The 19,641-nt window shown below is 38.6% G+C and overlaps 2 protein-coding genes across 5 annotated transcripts; both read right to left on the bottom strand.

Annotated features, from left to right (window-relative positions):
- Positions 1 to 518: 518 nt before the first annotated feature.
- On the bottom strand, positions 519 to 18,091 carry LOC140930957 (uncharacterized). 4 transcript variants are annotated; one of them, XM_073380676.1, is made up of 8 exons: positions 18,033 to 18,091; positions 7,223 to 7,266; positions 6,372 to 6,474; positions 5,678 to 5,873; positions 4,455 to 4,593; positions 3,575 to 3,656; positions 2,934 to 2,999; positions 524 to 2,686 (listed from the first exon to the last, which is right to left on the bottom strand). In XM_073380676.1, the coding sequence occupies exons 2-8, from the start codon at positions 7,243 to 7,245 to the stop codon at positions 749 to 751; spliced, it is 2,547 nt and encodes an 848-aa protein (XP_073236777.1). In that variant the 5' UTR covers positions 7,246 to 7,266; positions 18,033 to 18,091; the 3' UTR covers positions 524 to 748. The 4 variants fall into 4 exon arrangements, with proteins under 4 accessions (XP_073236781.1, XP_073236777.1, XP_073236778.1 ...); XM_073380677.1 differs by lacking the exon at positions 18,033 to 18,091 and adding an exon at positions 8,348 to 8,452; XM_073380679.1 differs by lacking the exon at positions 2,934 to 2,999.
- On the bottom strand, positions 11,267 to 15,433 carry LOC140932180 (uncharacterized). The gene is made up of 4 exons (XM_073381823.1): positions 15,344 to 15,433; positions 13,318 to 14,849; positions 12,795 to 13,077; positions 11,267 to 11,326 (listed from the first exon to the last, which is right to left on the bottom strand). The coding sequence occupies exons 1-4, from the start codon at positions 15,431 to 15,433 to the stop codon at positions 11,267 to 11,269; spliced, it is 1,965 nt and encodes a 654-aa protein (XP_073237924.1).
- Positions 18,092 to 19,641: the final 1,550 nt, after the last annotated feature.

Below are 19,641 nucleotides of genomic sequence, written 5' to 3' on the forward strand. Positions count from 1 at the left end.
ATAAGTTAATCGATCACTATCAAGATTGGGCAACAACTCAAGAGGCGCTCCATGTTTAGATAGTATAGGACTGTTCTAAGAACGGGAGCCTTTCCCGGCCATCTCACCCAATCAGTTAAAGTTTGTACGGCTACTGTCCTAACAAGAACCAGGCAACCTTGAATACGGCGATAGAAGTTGAGGATAAAGTTAAATCTATGCATTGAATACGTTCCCACTATATTATCTGAGAGCCTGGCACAGGCTAATGCATTGCAGAAGGCTTTTGTTCTGTATTTCTTTCTGTAGTGGTTAAAGTTAGCTAAATCAATTAATGATACATTTAAAAAAACGTATGTATAAGTGAACAAAACAAAACAAAAAACAAGCGAAATTAGTCAAAGACGTGGTTGGCAATTGCATCCAGTCAGACACAATTTAATTAAATTCCACAGCTACAGACATGTGGAGACGAACACTGATGAAGTCGCGTGTGAGAAAGTTGTAAAAATGGCTGCTTCAAGGCTTCCAAAAAGCAACAATTTTTCTACCTAAAATTAAGAAATTTTTTTCATTTTCTACTCTTACATTTTGATATATAAAAAGGTGTGCCAAGTTCCCACATATTTCCAGCATACGGGAAAATTTCTAAGAAAAAAAGTTCAGTGTTTTTCAGTTTTTATCTAAACTATCTAACGCTCATTTGTTACTTATACTCGGATATTTCCTTAGTTTGAAAATGTTTTCCAAGGTAAGAAAGGCGATGTTGTCAAAAAGCGCTAACCAAACTGGTCCCATTAAAACCATGGCCTTGAAGAGATTTTTTGATGCTTCTGACGTCAGCTACAAGACCAACCACAACGCAAACTGTTATAACGGAAAGGACAACCCAAAAACCTATCTTAAGGTATTTGATTAACAAGGGGCGATCTTTTTGGTCTTCTCTTCCATTTGTATAATCCTTTGTCAATTTTATTCCTTTCCCCTTGCATATCTCTTCCAATTGTTCGGCGATGGATGGCCGTCCTACAAAATAGCAACGAGACTTTTGGTGAGCCGACTTCAGAATTTTCGCGAAGTCCATTCGACCATTTATGAGTCGGGTATGGGTTTCTGCAGCTGGACTTTCATCGGCTTCGTTGAGTTCCTCTCGCGAACTAGAGACGTGAAATTGGAAGGTGACCGTTGCAGCATTCTTGTTTTTTATCTTCTTCAGTAGCTCTTCAATGGGTTTACGAAAAAAGTTATAAAATGCCTTGCTTCGGACCGAGTAGAAGATGTCAATCGCAATTTGTTTATGGCTTGGTGACCTTCTTTGCGATGGTGCTGTGTGGGCCAGAAAGCTCAAGATATCCAAGAGATAACCACATCCCGAGCCTGTCGCGAACAGAAGATAGTGTGAAGGGTGCTCCATATCTTCTGACTCTCTAATAAGTTGATGGTACAGCTTCGCAACAGACGAACGATAAGGTCCCCACACGTGCAGAAGAGACGTTTTCTCAACCTTTGCCAGCCAATTTGTCCAAGGGAGGCACAATTGCTTGTCATCATCAATTATCGACATTACAAAACCAATGTCCCAGGTAGAATCTTGCGACAAATTTCCAAACGTTGTGAAAGGATGTGATCTCTGAGGCAAAATTTCGGTGTTGTCCCTAACTTGATGGTGAAGATAATAGACATCGCCAACAGCGATCTTCACGTTTTTAGGAAGTTTCACATAGAGGACAACATACTCGTTGTTTCCAAGAACTTCTTTCCGCACAATGTGACCCCGGTGATATCGATACAGGAAAATGGAAAGAATTCGGTCTACACACCAAATGATGAGGATGGGTAGATTGAAGACATGTGCCAGTCCGTGAGTGATCTTCCGAATGTTGTCAATGGCGTACCAGATCCCAGCAAATGCGTGCAATGTCATGGCCAAAGAGTAACTTCGATGGTTGAGATAATTTGATCTGCTCAGGGGAAAGAGTAAGCAAAACAACACGATCATGAGCACAAATCGGTAGATCTCGTCAGAGGTTAGGTGAACTCCGGTGTGATCGTTGAACGTCCAGCCTTGGACGGCTGCAGGGTCCCAGATCTTGGACCAATTCAAATGCCCTAGAGAGGAACTGTAGTTGAAGTTACTCGGTGGGTAATATTTGAGTGCTGTTCCGTCTATGAGGGGAGGAACAAAGATCACCAGAACGTGGGCAAGCGAAGGAATGGCGATCAGAAAGATACCAGCTAATCTGTGAATTCTCACGTGAACTTCACGAATGCCTTCGACAGTTAGCCACCCTGGACAGGTTTCGGCGATAAAATTTGGAAAGCACCATAGCATCGTGTAGAACATGAGATTCTGGGATGTGATGATGAGACGTGCTGTAACAGCCCAAACCACATTGGTGATCGTCTCGCCCAAGTTGGTCCCCCAGATGCGTTTGGGAAGCTTTCCTCCTCTTTTTAGAACCGCATCACCTTGGAGAACGAAGTGGTCAACGACACATAGTGTTGTCAGAACCAAGAATACGATCCACACCAAAGCTTCGTATGAAATGGAAAACCGCCCTCGATTTCGCCGGATGGCAGTTGCACTTGGTTTTGACGAGGATTGCGATTGATGTTCAGGAATATCAACAGATATAGATGTTGAAGAAGTTGACGCAGGGTTTTTCCTTGAAGATACGCGAGCTTTTCCAGAAAAATCTGCCAGTTCCTGATTAAGGAAAAAATATATTCGAAATCTGTTAGTGACTAGAGACACATCCGACATCGAATCGCAGACATTTATGAGGATTGACTCATTGCAAGTCCTTCAAATGTGCATGAAAATAAGCACATATTAATTTATTTATTAGTGAAGCCATTGTACTAGATTCTGAGGTAATCAAGGAACTGATCAAGGTCCGCAATTTCAAGGGGTACATGTAAAAGTATAATGAACCCTTATACAAAAACCTCACCTTCAAATCATGGAAGAACTCTTGATGTCTAAATCCCAGGTCGTCTGTGTACATTTCCATGATAACCTATATAATTAATAGTTATTATAACATAGTTCATGTCAAAACGTGAGGTATAGTCAGTGGCAATCATCATTTGGTCACTGTCCACTGTATTTATTCACCTGACAGATAATGGTCCGACGTGAGGGACAGGTGGAGAGTCATTGCCGAATGAAAGATATAAAACGACTTTCTGTCAACGCAGTCCTAAAGTGCAATCATGGACAAATTCTCAAGACACTTTTGCATTTGTGGGGCTCTCTTTTATTTTCACATGCCCAACCCCTCCCCCACCCCACAAACAACGATGAATGCGTATATCCCGAATTTTCCCCGAGTTTCAACTTTGTACAGGACGGGGAAAGGGCGGACTGCAAGATATTTTTAAAAAGCTGGCCTGATATTTGTTGTTGTTGTTGTTGTAAAGACACCCAAAAATTGTAGAAAGTCAGGACTACTGCATCACTATCCCAAGGACTTTTATCTAGAATTATAGTTAATAGCAAACTATCTCCCTTAAAAAAGTGGGTTTTTATTTAAAAAACGCTTTCTTGCTGTTTTGCGTCGCTTTTCTGTATTTCAGCTAATGTCTTTCTCACCTTCATATCCTCTCGATCAATGGCCTCGCTTATATGCTGAAATAATTGCTCCTCGTCAAATTCCACATCATCAATTTTATTGCTAAGGAAAGAGTACAAATGTATGAAAAACGTCAAGATAAATTTGGTGGATAATAGATTTGTCCGTCCGCTTTGTCTTGACAAGCTCGCCTATTTTCCGCGTACTAGAGAAGAATTTCGAATATTTCCGTGTTCAAGTCTTGTTCTTTCACTTCACCAAAGAGTGCATGGACAGTTGCATGTAAGGTGGAAAGTTTACTTAAATATTCAGTGAGGTACAAATGAGGCCAAATTTTTAGTCCCGTCAAAAACCCTATCTAGGTGGAAAACAGCCTAGGTCGTAAAGAATATAGCCTCTTTTTTCAGCTCTGCAGACTTTTTTTGGATCGTTCTTTTACCACGTGCGTCCATCAAAAATTCAAGTCATTGTTGTCGTTTCATGTCTTTTACATGTTGTTCACGGTTATGGATGGAACTAATTGAGTTTGATCCATTGGCAGCATGTAGTGATATTCGCTCTGTAGCATTCGTCCGCTTGAATGTTTTTTAAATATTCAAGCCGGCAAGTTCAACGGGTATACACGTATGAACCCCTACCTTAAAAGTCGACATTTCGCGACGCCACTACCGCTTTCCCCACGAAATAGTGCAGAAGTTCCTTACTGATGACGCTTCACTACCCAGATCTGGGTAGTGCTTCTGATCAGTTGAAGCAAACTTCCCACACGGCACGACCAATAAGAAGCACTACCCAGATCTGGTAACTGGTATCAGAATGGACTGATTTCTACGCTTATCCTTAGACTTAATCTCGCGGAGAAAGTGATATCTGTATGATTTTAGGGGTTATCTGAACTACCTGATAGCATCTTGGGAAGTAGGACGTGCGAGTAGATCCATAACATCTTTGTCTTTCAGAGAATGAGCCACCTTTTTCAATATCACCTCTTTAGTTGGTGTTTTAGTTTCTAAGTCGCCGTCAGACTGTGCAGTGGTACCTGATAAAAGAAGTAAGAATGGAAAGCTGGAGGCAAGTTATTTGCTAAAGAAAAACATTAACAATAGTAAGATTGTCCTCTCTCGACCGAGCTGGGAGTGACCCGGCTGGGAAAGCCGAAGTGTTTACGGCGTTTGAGAGATAGGAAGCGTTAAAAGAGAGAGGCGTTTATGCCCATATCTGTAACAAAGTCCACGTAAATAATTTGCTTTCGGCAAATATATCACCGCAGATAATAAACAGCAGACTATCCAGTCGCAAATCCCGCTAACGATTGAAATCCGGAATCCAAGTCTTACTTGGAAGGAATCTGGAATCCCGACGTGGTTTCCGGAATCCAAAACCATCTTGGATTACCCTACACTGGGCGACAATGGACCTCTTTAGCTTGTATGTTTTGTTTTCCCAATGCAGGTCATGTGATAATACTCTAGAAAACTGGTTCTTTCCAATTTTGTCTTATTTACTTGCATATGTACGCACTGAATTTATGAAAAGACAAATTCCCCTGAGACCTTGGTAAAACAAAACGTACAAGCTCAAGAAGTTTATTTCAAAGGTAAAAGCACAGGTAGCCGAAGCTCGAAATATGAGCATCGGCGAGCATCGGCATCGTTGCGCAACATTCTAAATATAGGGATTTGTTTGAGGAAAAAACCTATTGTCTCTGTAACCTAGGAAAATGAAAGTATTTCAATAAAAAACAGCTTACCTTGTCTTAAATGTGTGTTACGTCTCTCCTGTGTTGTCCATGGGCCGATTTATGGCCGCTAAATGGGTTGTGCTGTAAACGGTTTTCTCTCTATAGAGAGAGGAAACCGTTCACAGTACAAGCCATAAATCGGCCCATGGACCACACAGGAGAGACGTAACACACATTTTCTGTAAGGTAAGCTGTTCTTTATTGAAATCCTTTCATTTTCCTAGGTGACAGAAACGATAGGTTTTTTCTTCATACAAATCCTTATATTTAGAATGTTACGCAACAATGCCGATGTCAGCCGATGCTCATATTTCAAGCTTGGGCTACCTGTGCTAAAAGATGTTTAAAGATGAACAGGGACTAAAACGAGCATGGTACAAACCAGATTCGGCATCGTGCATGAAGCTTGACCAGTTACACTGGTCAGGTCTGTCATCACTGCAGTAGTGACTCTGAATTCCATCCAGCTGTTCTTCCGTCAGAAGTTCTTGAAAAATTTCCTTGCAAGCTTTCCTGAAGTCATCTTTGCTGACATGTCCTTTTCTCCGTGGATCGTATTCATGAAAAACGTCTTCTAACTTTATGGATAAAGTGAAAAACAAATCACTCAAACTTCGGTAGATACCAAGACTTATGTTTTGGGCCTGTCTACAGCGATTGAAGGTTTAGCTAATTAATAATTATGTTTCAACATAAAGGACATGTTATATTGTCAAAATAAATATTTAATGTTTTTTTTGTCGTGTATTGATGTGTCGGTGAAGGAATAGGTCAGAGAAAAAGAGAGCCTAAAACATTGCTTTAGAAAACCTCACAATTCATCTGGTATCCTTGCACCCTCAAGCGCTCATAACCCCTCGTTCCAGTAAATAACCCTTACATATTTTTACTGATCGTGTTGATTAATTGATTTATTTATTTTATTTTTTTTTTTTTATTATTATTATTTTATAATTTTATTTATTGTGACGCCTGGTCAATTGAATAAAACATGCTGTGTTTATATTACTTCATAGAGAGTATAAAGTAGATGTTTCTTTCAATCAAGAATATCCAAAATTTTAACATAAACTTACCATAATTCCCTTTTCACGAACAATGCCTCTGACTTTATCCATGGTTTCGTCAAACGTCACCAATGAAGAAGTCGTAGAAGGCGTTTCTTCCCCTGACTTTGTCCTGCAATTAAGATTTGTATTTTGACCCAATGACTACATCTAATTTATGTTCAAATCAATGCAGGCAAACAAGTCATAAAGGTCTTAGCTGGTTCCCTGGAAGATAGTTACTAGAGGAGACTGGAAAGGAAAGCCGGCAAAAATCAAAGTTGAAGACAACGGTGCTGTAGTTTATGTTGGAAGCTCCCTGACCGTGCACAATCCTTTGTTTTTTTGTTCACAAATTGTGACTGAATAGATTAATGCTATGTTTCTATTAGTCAGTAAGTTCAAACTGATAGGAATGTTACAGAGCGTTGTGCATGGTCAGGTCCAAAAAAGCTAACAAAAACATATAACAAAGAGTCTAACGGGTTTCATAACCATTCTACTTTAATGAATATGCTTGGAGCTCCCTCTTATCGTAATAAAAGCAATTCCTCCACCCAAGCACTTTAGAAATGTCGATTTGGTATGCCGGCAATATTATAATTACCCTCTTTAAGCAATGTTGTTTAATCCTAGCGTGAAAACAAAAACCATGGAAGGTTTATTGACTGTAAACACAAAGTAGGAGGGGTTGCATGGGTTTATAAGAAAATAAAAAGAATAATAATAGTAAAATTATGAAAAGAAATGAATAAAAAGAAATAAATAAAAAACTTACATTAGGCAGACGGGCATCAGCCATACCGACTGGTTAGCCGAAAGGAAAAAGAAGTTGTAGAGCGTATATGATAAGCTATTAATAAAGGATTATGCTTGCTTACCCAGTAATCTCTGACATCTCCATGTGATAATGAGACAATTTGACCTGTAAAGTACAATTCATTTAGTGTTTACATGTTCTAGAAATAATGCAATTTTATGCGCTCCTTCTATAAATTAAAGGTAATCTAAAAAATTGTCTTTAAAAAAACAATTGAAAGTCATAATAATAATAATAATAATAATAATCTTTCTCTTGCAGCATTTTTTACAAACATTAAGGCTCTCTTTTAGTGAACATCCTCGAAATACAACTAAAAAAATTGTCGCCCCACGTAAGGGATTCCGGGTAATTTGTGTATGTGGAATCTGGAATCCTGGGCCCTGGAGTTCTAAATACAGCCCAAGGAATCCCACTACCGCTTGGAATCAACTTTCAGGCCCTCTGGCCAAAATAACTAAATTTTCATGAATTACGTCAGCGTATTATTTAGAGCATGCCATAGTAACGAGCGAATGCGCATCTGTTGACGTCACGGCCTGGTCACCCATAAAGATTAACCCGGCTCATCCCATTTGAGAAAAAAAACCCAAAGTGCTTACTCAAGATTAAAGGGATTAAACGTGACGTTGAGCGAGGTTCTACTTTTACGCTTTCGTGCGACCTTTCATACATTGCCTCAATTTTATTTGCGAACGTAAATTTTAAGCACGTCCGCACGTAAAAATCACGCGACAGTGGAAATCAACCCTTATTTAAGAAAATAAACCAAAAGTGCTTACTCAAGCACCTTATGGACCATAAGGTATTGCCTGACTTACAAATAATTTAAAACTTAACTGAACCACAAACGCAACTTTCTTGAAATAATATTTGCAGTGTACAGAAAGACACTACACGAGACTGATCCACGGGTAAAATTCTAGGTAATCTAGAAGGAACAGTTAATGATTCTAAGACATTGCGATATTGATTCACTTTGAACTTTTTTTTATGCATTCATATTATTATTATTAAATTAATAGATACTCGTCATACTCTACGTCTCGCTGCTCTCAGTAGGCCAATATTATTGAAATATCTAGTATTGTAATTTGTAAACCGAGTGCCAAGCTGTCAACAATTAGAACAATGGAGAAATAGTACTAAGAAAAAAAACCGCAGTTAATTGAGCGAAACCACCAACCTCCTTTCTCTTTGAATTAGCTTCCAATGCGTATTTTTGGCTTCTAAGAATAAAAAAAATGAACCAAATTATTGATAAGGGCGATCAAAATGACTCAGTGCAAAAGCATTTACGAGAAGAAAAAGTTGTTTACAAAAAACAACAACAAAAAAAGAAAACTGAGGTGATGGAATAGACAAAAAAGCCGAAGTCTGACTTTCCTTCTGAATCTCGAGAGCAAACAGTTCCTTGTCTTGCTAAGCGTGTTTTGAAAGGAAAGAAGACTATCTTTTTAGTTGTTGAGTTCAAGCGAAGGAAGGAATATTTTCCTAGCAAGAGAGAAGTGTCCTTAGACAGTCTGTTGTCGGGTAGAATGGGCAATTATTAAGCAAATGATACTGGTTGCTTCTCTCATTTTCGAGCTAGTTCTTTGCGTTACCAATGACTTAAGTTTAAAAGGGCTGAATTCTAGTGTAATAAAACGTTTTTTTTTTCCGATTTAAAAAAAAAATTCAAATAGGATAAAGAAAACAATAAGAAACGAAAAAAATCGACTCTAAATCCACTAGAAAAAAATAGCGAGAAACTCTAGTAATAACAGCATGCCCAAAATTTTTCGTTAAAATTCACTAAGTTTATAATAATAATAATGACTTATGTACGTATTGTGCGTAACTTAACATGAGAATGATCAGCTGCCCATTACAACACAACTGCATTACTTTACAAGAAACAAACAAGGGATAATTCATTTAAAAAAATAACAATGAAAATAACATATATGCATGCAAGTAAGAACTTAATACAAAGTTGATTACCAACATACGGTTCTAAAAAGATAAGTCTTCATGTGCGCCTTAAAACTGTTCACATTAGTAGTCGCACGAAGTTCTTTTGGAAGAGAGTTCCAGAGCGTTGGCGCTCCTACCATAAAAGCTCTATCACCTAACGTGTTCTTCAATCGAACGGCTGGCATAGAAAGTAAAATACTACCTGAAGATCTAAGGTTATATAAAGACGATTTGAATGTTAGTAAATCGCATAGATATTTAGGAGCAAGGCCGTAAATTGCTTTAAACGTAATAAGCAGTATCTTAAATTGTATCAGGGCGTTAACAGAAAGCCAATGCAAACCACGAAGAAGGGGTGAGGCTAAATGTGGTAAAACCTACGCGCATTACAAACTCAGTAGCCTGGCTGAGCGGAGTTTAAAACTCTCTGCGGTTTTTTAAGCTGGTAGTTGGGCAGCCCATACAAAAGACTGTTGCAATAATCAACACGAGATGTAATAAATGCATGGACAAGCATTTCCGTTGATTCTCGAGACAAATACTTGCGATTGGGGCTGAATGAAACATGCAACTGTGTATGGTAGCGTTCAACGATCTGAAACAGTTTGCGTGTGTAGATAGCGAAAAGCAAGAGGTCCAAACATGGCCCTTGAGGAACACCTTGTTTTAAAGGAAACCGATCGGAGAGACTACCATTTACAGAGACATGCTGGAACTGTCATATAGATACGATTTAAACCAGGCAAGCGCATTGACAGTTATTCCCAAATCAGACTCAATACGACCAATCAACTTATCGTGATGTATCGTGTCAAAAGCTGCTCTTAAATCTAATAATACTAGCAAGGTGACATGGGAGTAACATTATTAGTAACCATCCAGAAAATTTCATTAGTAGCAATCCAGAAAAGACACTGATTTGACGTCGTATGTATGGAAACATAAGTCTTACCGTCGTCTAATAATTGCAAAAGTCCAAAGAACGGCCTCCAGTGTTTTCAACCAAGCTGTCTTAATTCTCTTTAAATGTAATGGTACTGTATATAGGGTGTTTAATATATAAAGATTCAATACGTGATGAGCCTGATAACCGTGGAAACGCGGTTTTAGCGCATTGGTGTGAGGAAGCAGTGATTACGAAACTGGCAGTTAGCGGTTAGTGGCAGCCATGCACGTTGGTGGTCAACAACGAAAGGATTTCTTTCCTAAAGGAAAACAACTCTTTTCTTCGAAAACAAAATTATATTGTATTGACCCCGAACATGTCCGCCTTGTCAAGTGACTGCGAACCAAGAATTACAAATCAAAACTTCCAAAGATATTTCTATTCGTTCCTTAAATCGTGAAATACGAACGACTCAGTACAATTTACTGTCTAACTTGCAATATTCAGTCTGAAACTCATTTCGAAGAGATAAAACCCTTTCTTTAAAATTTTAAGGGGTTAATACTGATTACGCCTCATAGTTTGTGTGGTAAGCATTTTCTTTTTTTCTGGCAGCGTTTTTTGAAATTGGCTAGCTGCATATAGATCTCTTAGTGCTATAAATGGGTACAAAGTATTGGCCCATATATGGTTTACAGAGTGGTACCTAGAAGTTGAGCGAAGGTATGAATATCATATATTAGAACTACGTGATGATGAATTAGAATAGTGTCAAGGCTAATTTCCACCGACGCGTTTTTGGCTACGCACGTTAACGCACGTAAATTTTAATCACGTAAATAACATAGAGGCAAGATAAAAAGTGTTAAGATCAACGAGGTTCAACTTTTACACTTACGAACGACCTTTCTTGCATTGCTTATATTTTATTTGCGAACGTAAATTTTATGCACGTACGCACGTAAAAATTACGCAACAATGGAAATGTAAAATATACTAGCAATGTGTGAAAGGTCGCACGTAAGCGTAAAAGTAGAACCTCGCTCAACTAATCTCAACACTTAATATTTTCCCTCTATTTTATTTACGTGATTAAAATTTAAGTGCGTTGACGTGCGTAGCCAAAAACGCGTCGATGGCAATCAACCTCTAAGATGATCGACACCATAGTTTAACCAGTTGCAGCTGTTGCAAAGAGAAAGCCCGAAAAGTCTAAGCTGTCCTGGATTCAAAGCTATGACCTCTATGATACCGTTTCAGTAATCAAATAAAGTGAACTGAAAAGCCAAGTGAGGCCTGGTCAGTTAGTCGGCACGTCACACCCTTGAAGGACAACGTTGAAATTATCGTTATGTAAATCTCTATTACTTGTGAGGTATGATGAATAAAGTTTTTCAGCCTGGGAAGATCATCCCAGTTACCCACAAAGTTTTGAAGTTACGATCTGGTCATATATAACTATGCCATTCACTTGAAGTAAAATTCGATTTTATTGCAGTTACAGCCTGCAGTATATGAGTTGTAACTATCGAAAATCCGAAAATCTTATTGCCGACTTATTGCGGGTTAATGTTCTTATAAAACTGTTCCGCCTAGAAACTACGACGTGTCGAAATAATCATCAATTATTTACTGATGCTATTTTTATCGGTAATTTCTTCGATAGATGATAATAATAATAACAATCTTTTAATAGGATGCTCCATCACAAGAGTGGTTTACATAGAGGTCCTAATTACGAGATGTATATTATATAATACAATTAAAATATAAAAAGGTTAAGCTAAAATCGATATACATGAAAAAAAAAAAAAAAAAAAAAAAAATTCAAGCTAAAATCCAGTTACAGAAATAATTAAAACATACACACTACAAGTACTCAATTATAAAAAGCAGAAAAAAGACACTTCTTAAAAATTGGAAAACTTGCTGAGTTTCTTACAGTTCTCTCTAATTCATTAAAGTCTTTGAAACAGTGGTACCGCGAACGTTGTTTTCCCCAATTATATTTAATTTTGGGGAGCTTGATAGTATCGTTATTGCGCGTATTGTAGGAATGTATATCACTCTTTCTTACAATGTCCAAAGAATGATTAAGTTGGCCATTAATACACTTGTATGCATATATACATCGATGACATTTCCTACGTTCTTCAAGATTCAGCCATCTCAAGACAATCAATGCATCGGTGGATGAGGAGTGAGGTGATCTATCTAATATCAACTTAGCTGCTTTGTTTTGGAGAATTTGCAATTCCTTCATAAGTGAGACATTGTCCTTGTCACCCCAGACTAAATCAGCATAATCAAAAATAGGTAGCACTAAGCTATTATAAAAAAGTAACCGGGCATCATAAGGTAAATAATACTTAATCCTACGTAGAAGACCAAGGTTTTTATTAACCTTACATGAAATATACTCAATATGGTCGGACCATGTGAAAGTTGAAGACAACATAACTCCCAAATATTTAAAACTACTTACAGAATTTATATCAGTGTCAAAAATAGATAACGTGAAAGAGGAAATACCAACAAGTTTCCTATTACTGCCTATAATCATGGATTTCGTCTTAGTAAGATTTAAAGTTAACTTATTTCCATGTAACCACTGGGCAACTTTCAAGAGATCATCATTTAGTGCCTCTTCTAACAGGTGTGGCTCTTTAGCAAAGTAGTACAGGACCGTGTCATCAGCATACAAAGTCACTTCGCAATTCTTTATAACCAGCGGAAGGTCATTAATATAAACCAAGAAGAGAAGCGGTCCTAGAATGCTCCCCTGTGGTACCCCAAAGGTCATCGGGAGAGGGTCAGACACAGCATCGCTACAGGCAGTCCGCTGTTTACGATGATTCAGGTAAGACTTGAACCACTGTAGAGTGCTGGGCGAGACATTGATAGCCGACAATTTAGATAGCAAGATCGTATGGTCAACGGTATCGAATGCCTTGGTCAGATCTAGGAACACTGCACCGCACAGTTCTCCACTCTCCATATGCAATAGGACCTCATCTGCAAAACTGGTGAGAGCCGATGTTGTAGACAGTTTGGGACGGAAGCCAAATTGTTTGCTTGAAAGGAGATTATTTGAATTCAGAAAGTCATAGAATTGGGAATGGACGACTTTTTCCAGAATTTTACTCATTGTTGGCAGAATAGAAATTGGGCGATAATTTGACGCATCTCTCCTATCTCCAGTTTTGAAAAGTGCAGCCACTTTCGAGCATTTCCATATTTCAGGAAAATTGCCAGTGCGAATAGAGAGATTCAGTAACTTGGTGATCGAGGGACAAATAGCACGCGCGCCATACTTTAAAAGTCTCGCACTGATGTTGTCCAAGCCAATAGCTTTATTTGTCTTTAGAGAAAGCAGATGCTTGAGTACTGTTTTCTCATCAACTTCGTCAAGCGAGAAAGACTGTAGCATCGTGGCCGATCTGACTGGGAACATAGCAGCAGCTGATATTTTATTTGCAAGACTTCTGCCAATGGATGAGAAATAACAGTTGAGCACGGATGCAATAGAGGCTGGGGTGGTGTGTTCAACACCATCAACTACGATACATTGTGGGCTCGAGGATTTAGTCTTGCGCGAAGACACCTCATTCACCGCCTTCCAGATCTTTCCTGAATCCCCTTTAGCCTCTAAAATCAAGTCACAATAATACTTGGATTTTGCTGCCTTGACTTCACGATTGACCCTATTTCTTAACTTTCTATAGCGAGCCCAGTGAAAAGCAGAATTGGTTTTCACGGCTTTACGATGGTGAAAATCACGATCCTTCATCACCTCACTGATTGTATCATTCAACCACGGGAGCGGAACACCTCGTATTCTTCGCCTTTTCACGGGCGCATGCAGGTCAGCTATTTCAGAAAACAAGTGATTCCAAATAAACACGGCGTCGTCGATGTCTTCCTCGTTTTCAATGATGTGCCATGGGACGTTATTCAAGTCCGCTAGGAAGGTGTTCGCATCAAAGTTTTTATAAGAGCGGTATTCAATTGTCTTCGGTGGTGCCTTAATTACACCTGCTTTTAAAACACAATAGACGAGGTAGTGATCACTCAGCGAAACAGGAACAACACCGGAGTCATTGATGCGGTGATCATTGTTCACTAAAATCACGTCAAGCAAGGATTGACAGGTTTCCGTCACTCGGGTGGCCTCAGTAATGAGTTGCGTAAGATCGTGTGAAGTTGCAAATTTTTTAAGCTCTTGTTTTTCTTTCTTTCTTGAAAATGGCAGCATATTTGCATTTAGGTCGCCAAGAAGCACGAAATCACATTTTTCCAGGTTAACTTTCGTCATAGATATCTCCAAGTTTGAAATAAAGTTCGCAAAGTCAAAACCGGGGGCTCTATATGCACAACAAATCAATACTGGGCGACATTTAGTGCGCGATAGCTCAATCCATAGACATTCATTTGCGGCTGAGTAAAGATCATTCCTAACACGAAACGGCAAGCCTTCCTTTACATAGATTGCTACTCCACCAAAACCTTCTTTGGCTCCAGACCTATCCAGGCGAATGCAATTATATCCTGGAATAATAACATGAGAGTCTTCATAGCAGTCATCCAGCCAAGTCTCACTGAGTGTAAGAATATCGATCGTTCTGTTATCCAAACCCTCCAGGCGCAGCGAGTCTGATTTGTTCCTCAAGCTTCGAATATTTAGATGAGCAAGCCTCAATCCTCGTGAACTCCTAACATCCTCCAAACTCCTATATGATGAAGCCTCAGGTACTATTTCACCGGCCCGTCGGCACCTTGTACTGTCAGGCCACGGGACAGTTTGAACGAGGACGACAAATAACAGCACTGGCGATTCTGACTTATTCTGCGTTTTAAAAGTTCCGAGGATGTATGGAAAATCGAACCAATCATATTAAAAAAGAACATTCATGCATAATTTTCATCGCAAATGCAATTTCAAATGATGGAATTCGTTGTAGTTGCCAAGTGTGATAATTTTTACATGTCAAACTCGTACGAGGCTAACCAAAAAAGGTGAAAGTAAAACTTTGTTTGTTAGGAAGGATACTGAAGTGGTTGGATAGACAAAAACTCTTAGCGTATTACTATCGTCCTGGACACACCTGTTGCGCAAGAAAGATTAAATTAGCAAGGAAATGAGAGAACAACATTTTTGGCTTAGCCCATGCTTCCTGACATCCGACTAAGGAAATAATACACTGGAATCTCGATTATAATGAAGTGTTAAGGGACTGGCAACATTTGTTCACTATAAAGAGGTTTCGTTATATCGATGTTCTTTTTCATATATTTTACTATTACTGCGGTAAAGAAAATCGTTCGTTATATAGAAGTTACGTTGTCTTTCCTTTCCTCAAAATCAGCAACGAAGAAGTGAATTTTCTTCGTCTCAAATTCGTATTGGAGCAGGATTAAGAGTGTAGTCATTCAGGCAGCATGGGTGTAAAGTCGTCGCATTTGCCCGTTGGATTCTTTTGGCGAGAAATTGCAACGGATATACGCGTATCACGCCGCCAGTGAGTCCAATAAATCACGACACCCTTGAGTTTTAAGTAGTGCTAAGCTTAATCGCGCAACACTAATGAAACTCTGAAGGAATGAAATACCAAGGAACACAAGTAAATTCAGCATAGTAAAGAAACTGTATTTGAATTCGAAAGAAGAAACTGCCTTCGCTTTGTTACAAATCCAACTCAAAATCAAACTTAGGATTGGCGACTCACCGATCGAACATTTATTTTTTACTGACAGTATTTGCTTAAGCAAGCTATTCTCTGGCTGAAGTCTGTGGTTCAACAAGGAAGTTAACGATTTCATCATCAATTAATGCTACTGATGCATGAAATACATTTGTCTTTTGTTTGCTTTCAGTAAAACCACAGGTCTGAAAACGTAAGTGGTTGTCTTTACATTAGGCTGTTAAGTAAGACTTAAAAGCTGCTAAGTTTCACTTGACCAAAAATGGGTGTGTGAAAGGCCCAAGTAAAATCTCAAGCAGCTTTACTTTGCATCTCATTAAAGCAGGAAAGTTCAAACGAGTCAACAAAGTTTCAAGTGATTTGCAAACCATCCTTATGACCGACTTAACTGACTTGCGGTTTCTTGAGCTTCGAGAACGGCAAAACATGTCAGTCAATCTTAATTATGTTGTGTCTCATCAGTTATGTGTGAAGTTTCTTATTCTAGTTGAAGTAATTAAAATTTACTTGTCTTGAAATATTTCTTAGCTTATTTAGGCTCTAGTGTAAAGACTACCAGTATGAATTTCGGTAAATTTAGTTTTTACAGTTTTCCTATTAAAAATAATTATCGGCGACTTAAAGAAACAGAGTCATCAATAGCAACTGCGACTGGAAAGCCAATTTTATAAGCAGAATATTTATAAGTCTATATTGAGTAATACCGTGCCTCATAGGGACAAAACACTTCCGAGAATCTAAAACACTTCCGGGAATCCAAACTTCCCAGAATCCAAAAACACTTCCCAGAAACCAAAACACTTCCTATGCAGAATCCAAGAGTGTTTTGGATTCTGGGAAGTGTTTAGTCCCTACGAGCCATCGTGGAGTAAACTGGAATCGTTCCTTTTAATCTGAGACCATATCATTTTCGAAAGTTACTAAAAATAAACGCGGAACGGGGGACGGGGAACGAGTACGGGGTGAAGGAGAAAATGAAAAATGGGAGAAAATAAACTAAGAATTGGAAACGAAGTTACCAGGGTTCAATTTAGGTTTTGTACACAAGTTTTCATTTTTCCTGTTTCCCGCGCTTGTTCCCCGTACCCCATGGGGTGAGGGGCAGGTAAATAGGAAATGTTTTCTTTCTCATTGGCCGTTTTTATACTAAGGACGCATTATCCGTCTGGACAAACTTGGGCAAACATTTTGTTGTTCGTCTGGGTTATGTATCTCTAGTATAAAGACGGGTACAAGACGCACTGTTATGCGTCTAGACGAACTACCCTTCGTAGTGCGTCGTTCAAGACGTATTTCGAAGGAAAGTTCGTCCAGACGCATAATGCGTCTTGTGCCCGTCTTTATACTTGAGACGCATAACCAGACGAACTACTAATGTTTGCCCAAGTTCGTCCCTCGGATAATGCGTGCTTAGTATAAAAACGGCCATAGACGCATTATCCGTCTACACGGATAAGCTTCCTCCAGTATAAAAACAGCCATTTTTTCCTCGCGCGTTGCGGTTGCCAAAATGAAGCGTTTGAAGCTTTTGTTGAAATAAGAACTGAATCCAATAAATTAGCTGTTCGAAATGCTGATTTATGTACCAAAAAAAAATCAAAAGCCTCAAGAAGAAGGCATCTTGCTAGAGACTTTTGCCAACTTCTCGGTTAATTGAAAAGTGCTTCACCGAGAACTGCGCACAATTATAATTGGTTACTCTGCGAAAGATTTAGGCGATTCGATTAATTACTTCCATAAAATTAAGTTAAATAAATTAAGTTGTGAAAAAGCACAGTTTTTTGTAGCAGAAAAAAAGAAAAGAGAAGCTAGACAGTTAGTCGAAGGGGGGGGGGGGGGGGGGAGGATGAAAAGTATCAGCGTTAAAAAAACGTGCGTGGACCAGATCTTCGTACAAAAGCATTTTGTCACAATATAATATTTTTTCTTAGTTAAAATGCTTTTAACAGGTCAATTGTCAATGCTATTTTGAAGCTAGTTCGATTTTAACCTCACGATGACGTGTATGGATCTCATAGGGACAATGTCATCTTTTTTCCAAAGCACTTTGAAAGCACTTTTGAACAACGTCAGATAAAAATATAACGGCTAGATTTTCATTTAAAATGGCTAAGATCAAGGCATTTCTTGGTTCAATCTTGCATATTAAGGACACTAACTGAAATAAACAGTACAAAGCTCGGCAGATGCAGGAGTATCAAAGATAGCTTTAACGTTTGGGAATCAAAAAGAACTTTGTTCCAAATTCAACATCTTTAAGATATAACCTGATTTCTGGGAATTTTCTTCATAACAAACAAGCTAGTGAATGACAACTGTTATCTTACCTTAGTTATTGTAAATCAAGTCCAAACAGCGTACAGCGTTCTACTAAGTGTCTCTTGCAGATTGGCCCTTTTGAGGGGCTGTGTCACGGCAGTCAGTTCATTTTGTTCAATTTTGCCAGTTATTCGCCCACAATCGCTATGGAACTTAAAGTAGGCAAAGAAATTACATGTAAACAGACACAAGCAGAGATTCCAGACAAACAAGTATGTCTCCTGGGCATTATTTTTGAAGTTGCAAACAGCAGAGATCAACTTTGAAAAGCTGTTAGGCTGAACAGTTTTCAAAAACCCTAATTTCAGTCCGTTTAAATCTTCTTCAGTTTTGCCCATCCGTGGCATCTGTTGCATCTGTTGTGTTACTTTAACCTTCTTTTAATGTTTTTAGCGGTTATTTTTCCGTTTTTCTTAATTTAACGGGCATTTTGTAATTACCTAATCTGTAGCTGGTCACGTGACCAAAATGTGATTTTGAAAATTACGAATTACTGCTTTCTGAACACAAATTTTGCACTTAAACTTCAAGGAAAATGTTGAAAAAATGATGGGTAACGTTTGCAGCACATCTGAGCATAACTATCAAAAGTTTAACAAGATGTAAGAAAAACTAGTTTTGGCCGCCATGTTGCAGGGCAAGAGTATGCCCTCCAACATGGCGGCCAATAGAAATCATACTACTTTGTTGAAAAATCAAAGCGCCATAAAATATCTCCCTTAAATGCTTTTCCTCTCAAATTTCGGGTGTAAGATAATTTTTATGTGCTCTGTCAATTTTTGGCATCAGCAGGATTCAAACTAATTGTTTAAGGGAAGTATTGATCACCTGACCCCTTAGTGCAAGTGGCCTATTTCTCACAAGTTTGCCTACTCGTCAAGATGGCATCAAAAACCATGACAAGGTCTATGTTACAAGTACCTGATAGCCATTATTTATATTTATTATCTTTCAGGAAATCCGCACAGTAACACGTGAGTTAGAGCAGTCAGCAAGAGAAATCCTAGCTGTGTTACAAGCAGTCCATCAAACACCTAACCCTGAAGGTACATGCACATGTCTGCCGTGGCTCTTCATAAGCCAACTCCCTTATCAACATAAAACTATAACATCAATTATTTATATATATATCAAATTTGACAAAGCATGAGGTCAGGATGCCTGGATATTGGCCAAGTTCCTGTCAAGGAGTGACAAAAATGGTTAAATCTGACAAAATTTGCAAACCTGGTGAGAGTTAACTAAGAATTTGGTGAATATTCAAGTGAGATGGCAAGTTGCATGCATTTGTAGACATACCTCAAAATAAAAATAATAGTAAATGGTTGAAATCTAGAGGTGTCGTTAATTAAGAAACTATTGTTTAACCATAAGGTATCTTCTTCACTTTAATAAACATTTACATTGTATTGGTCATATCACTCTCTAGAACTCCCCCCCCCCCCCCCTTGAAACCCTTGGAACTCCCCCCTGTGGGAAAAGGTGCTAGTAGGTTTAGCTCAATTGCAATTATTGTGATGGTTGCTGTTGGAACCCACATAGTGGATCATATGTGCCTTGTAAATAGCCCCAAAGATTTATTTTGCACTTCTCTCATTTATGCTGTATGCATGTGAT

Source organism: Porites lutea, chromosome 3 (genome assembly GCF_958299795.1).
Source record: "Porites lutea chromosome 3, jaPorLute2.1, whole genome shotgun sequence".
NCBI classification, from domain to species: domain Eukaryota; kingdom Metazoa; phylum Cnidaria; class Anthozoa; order Scleractinia; family Poritidae; genus Porites; species Porites lutea.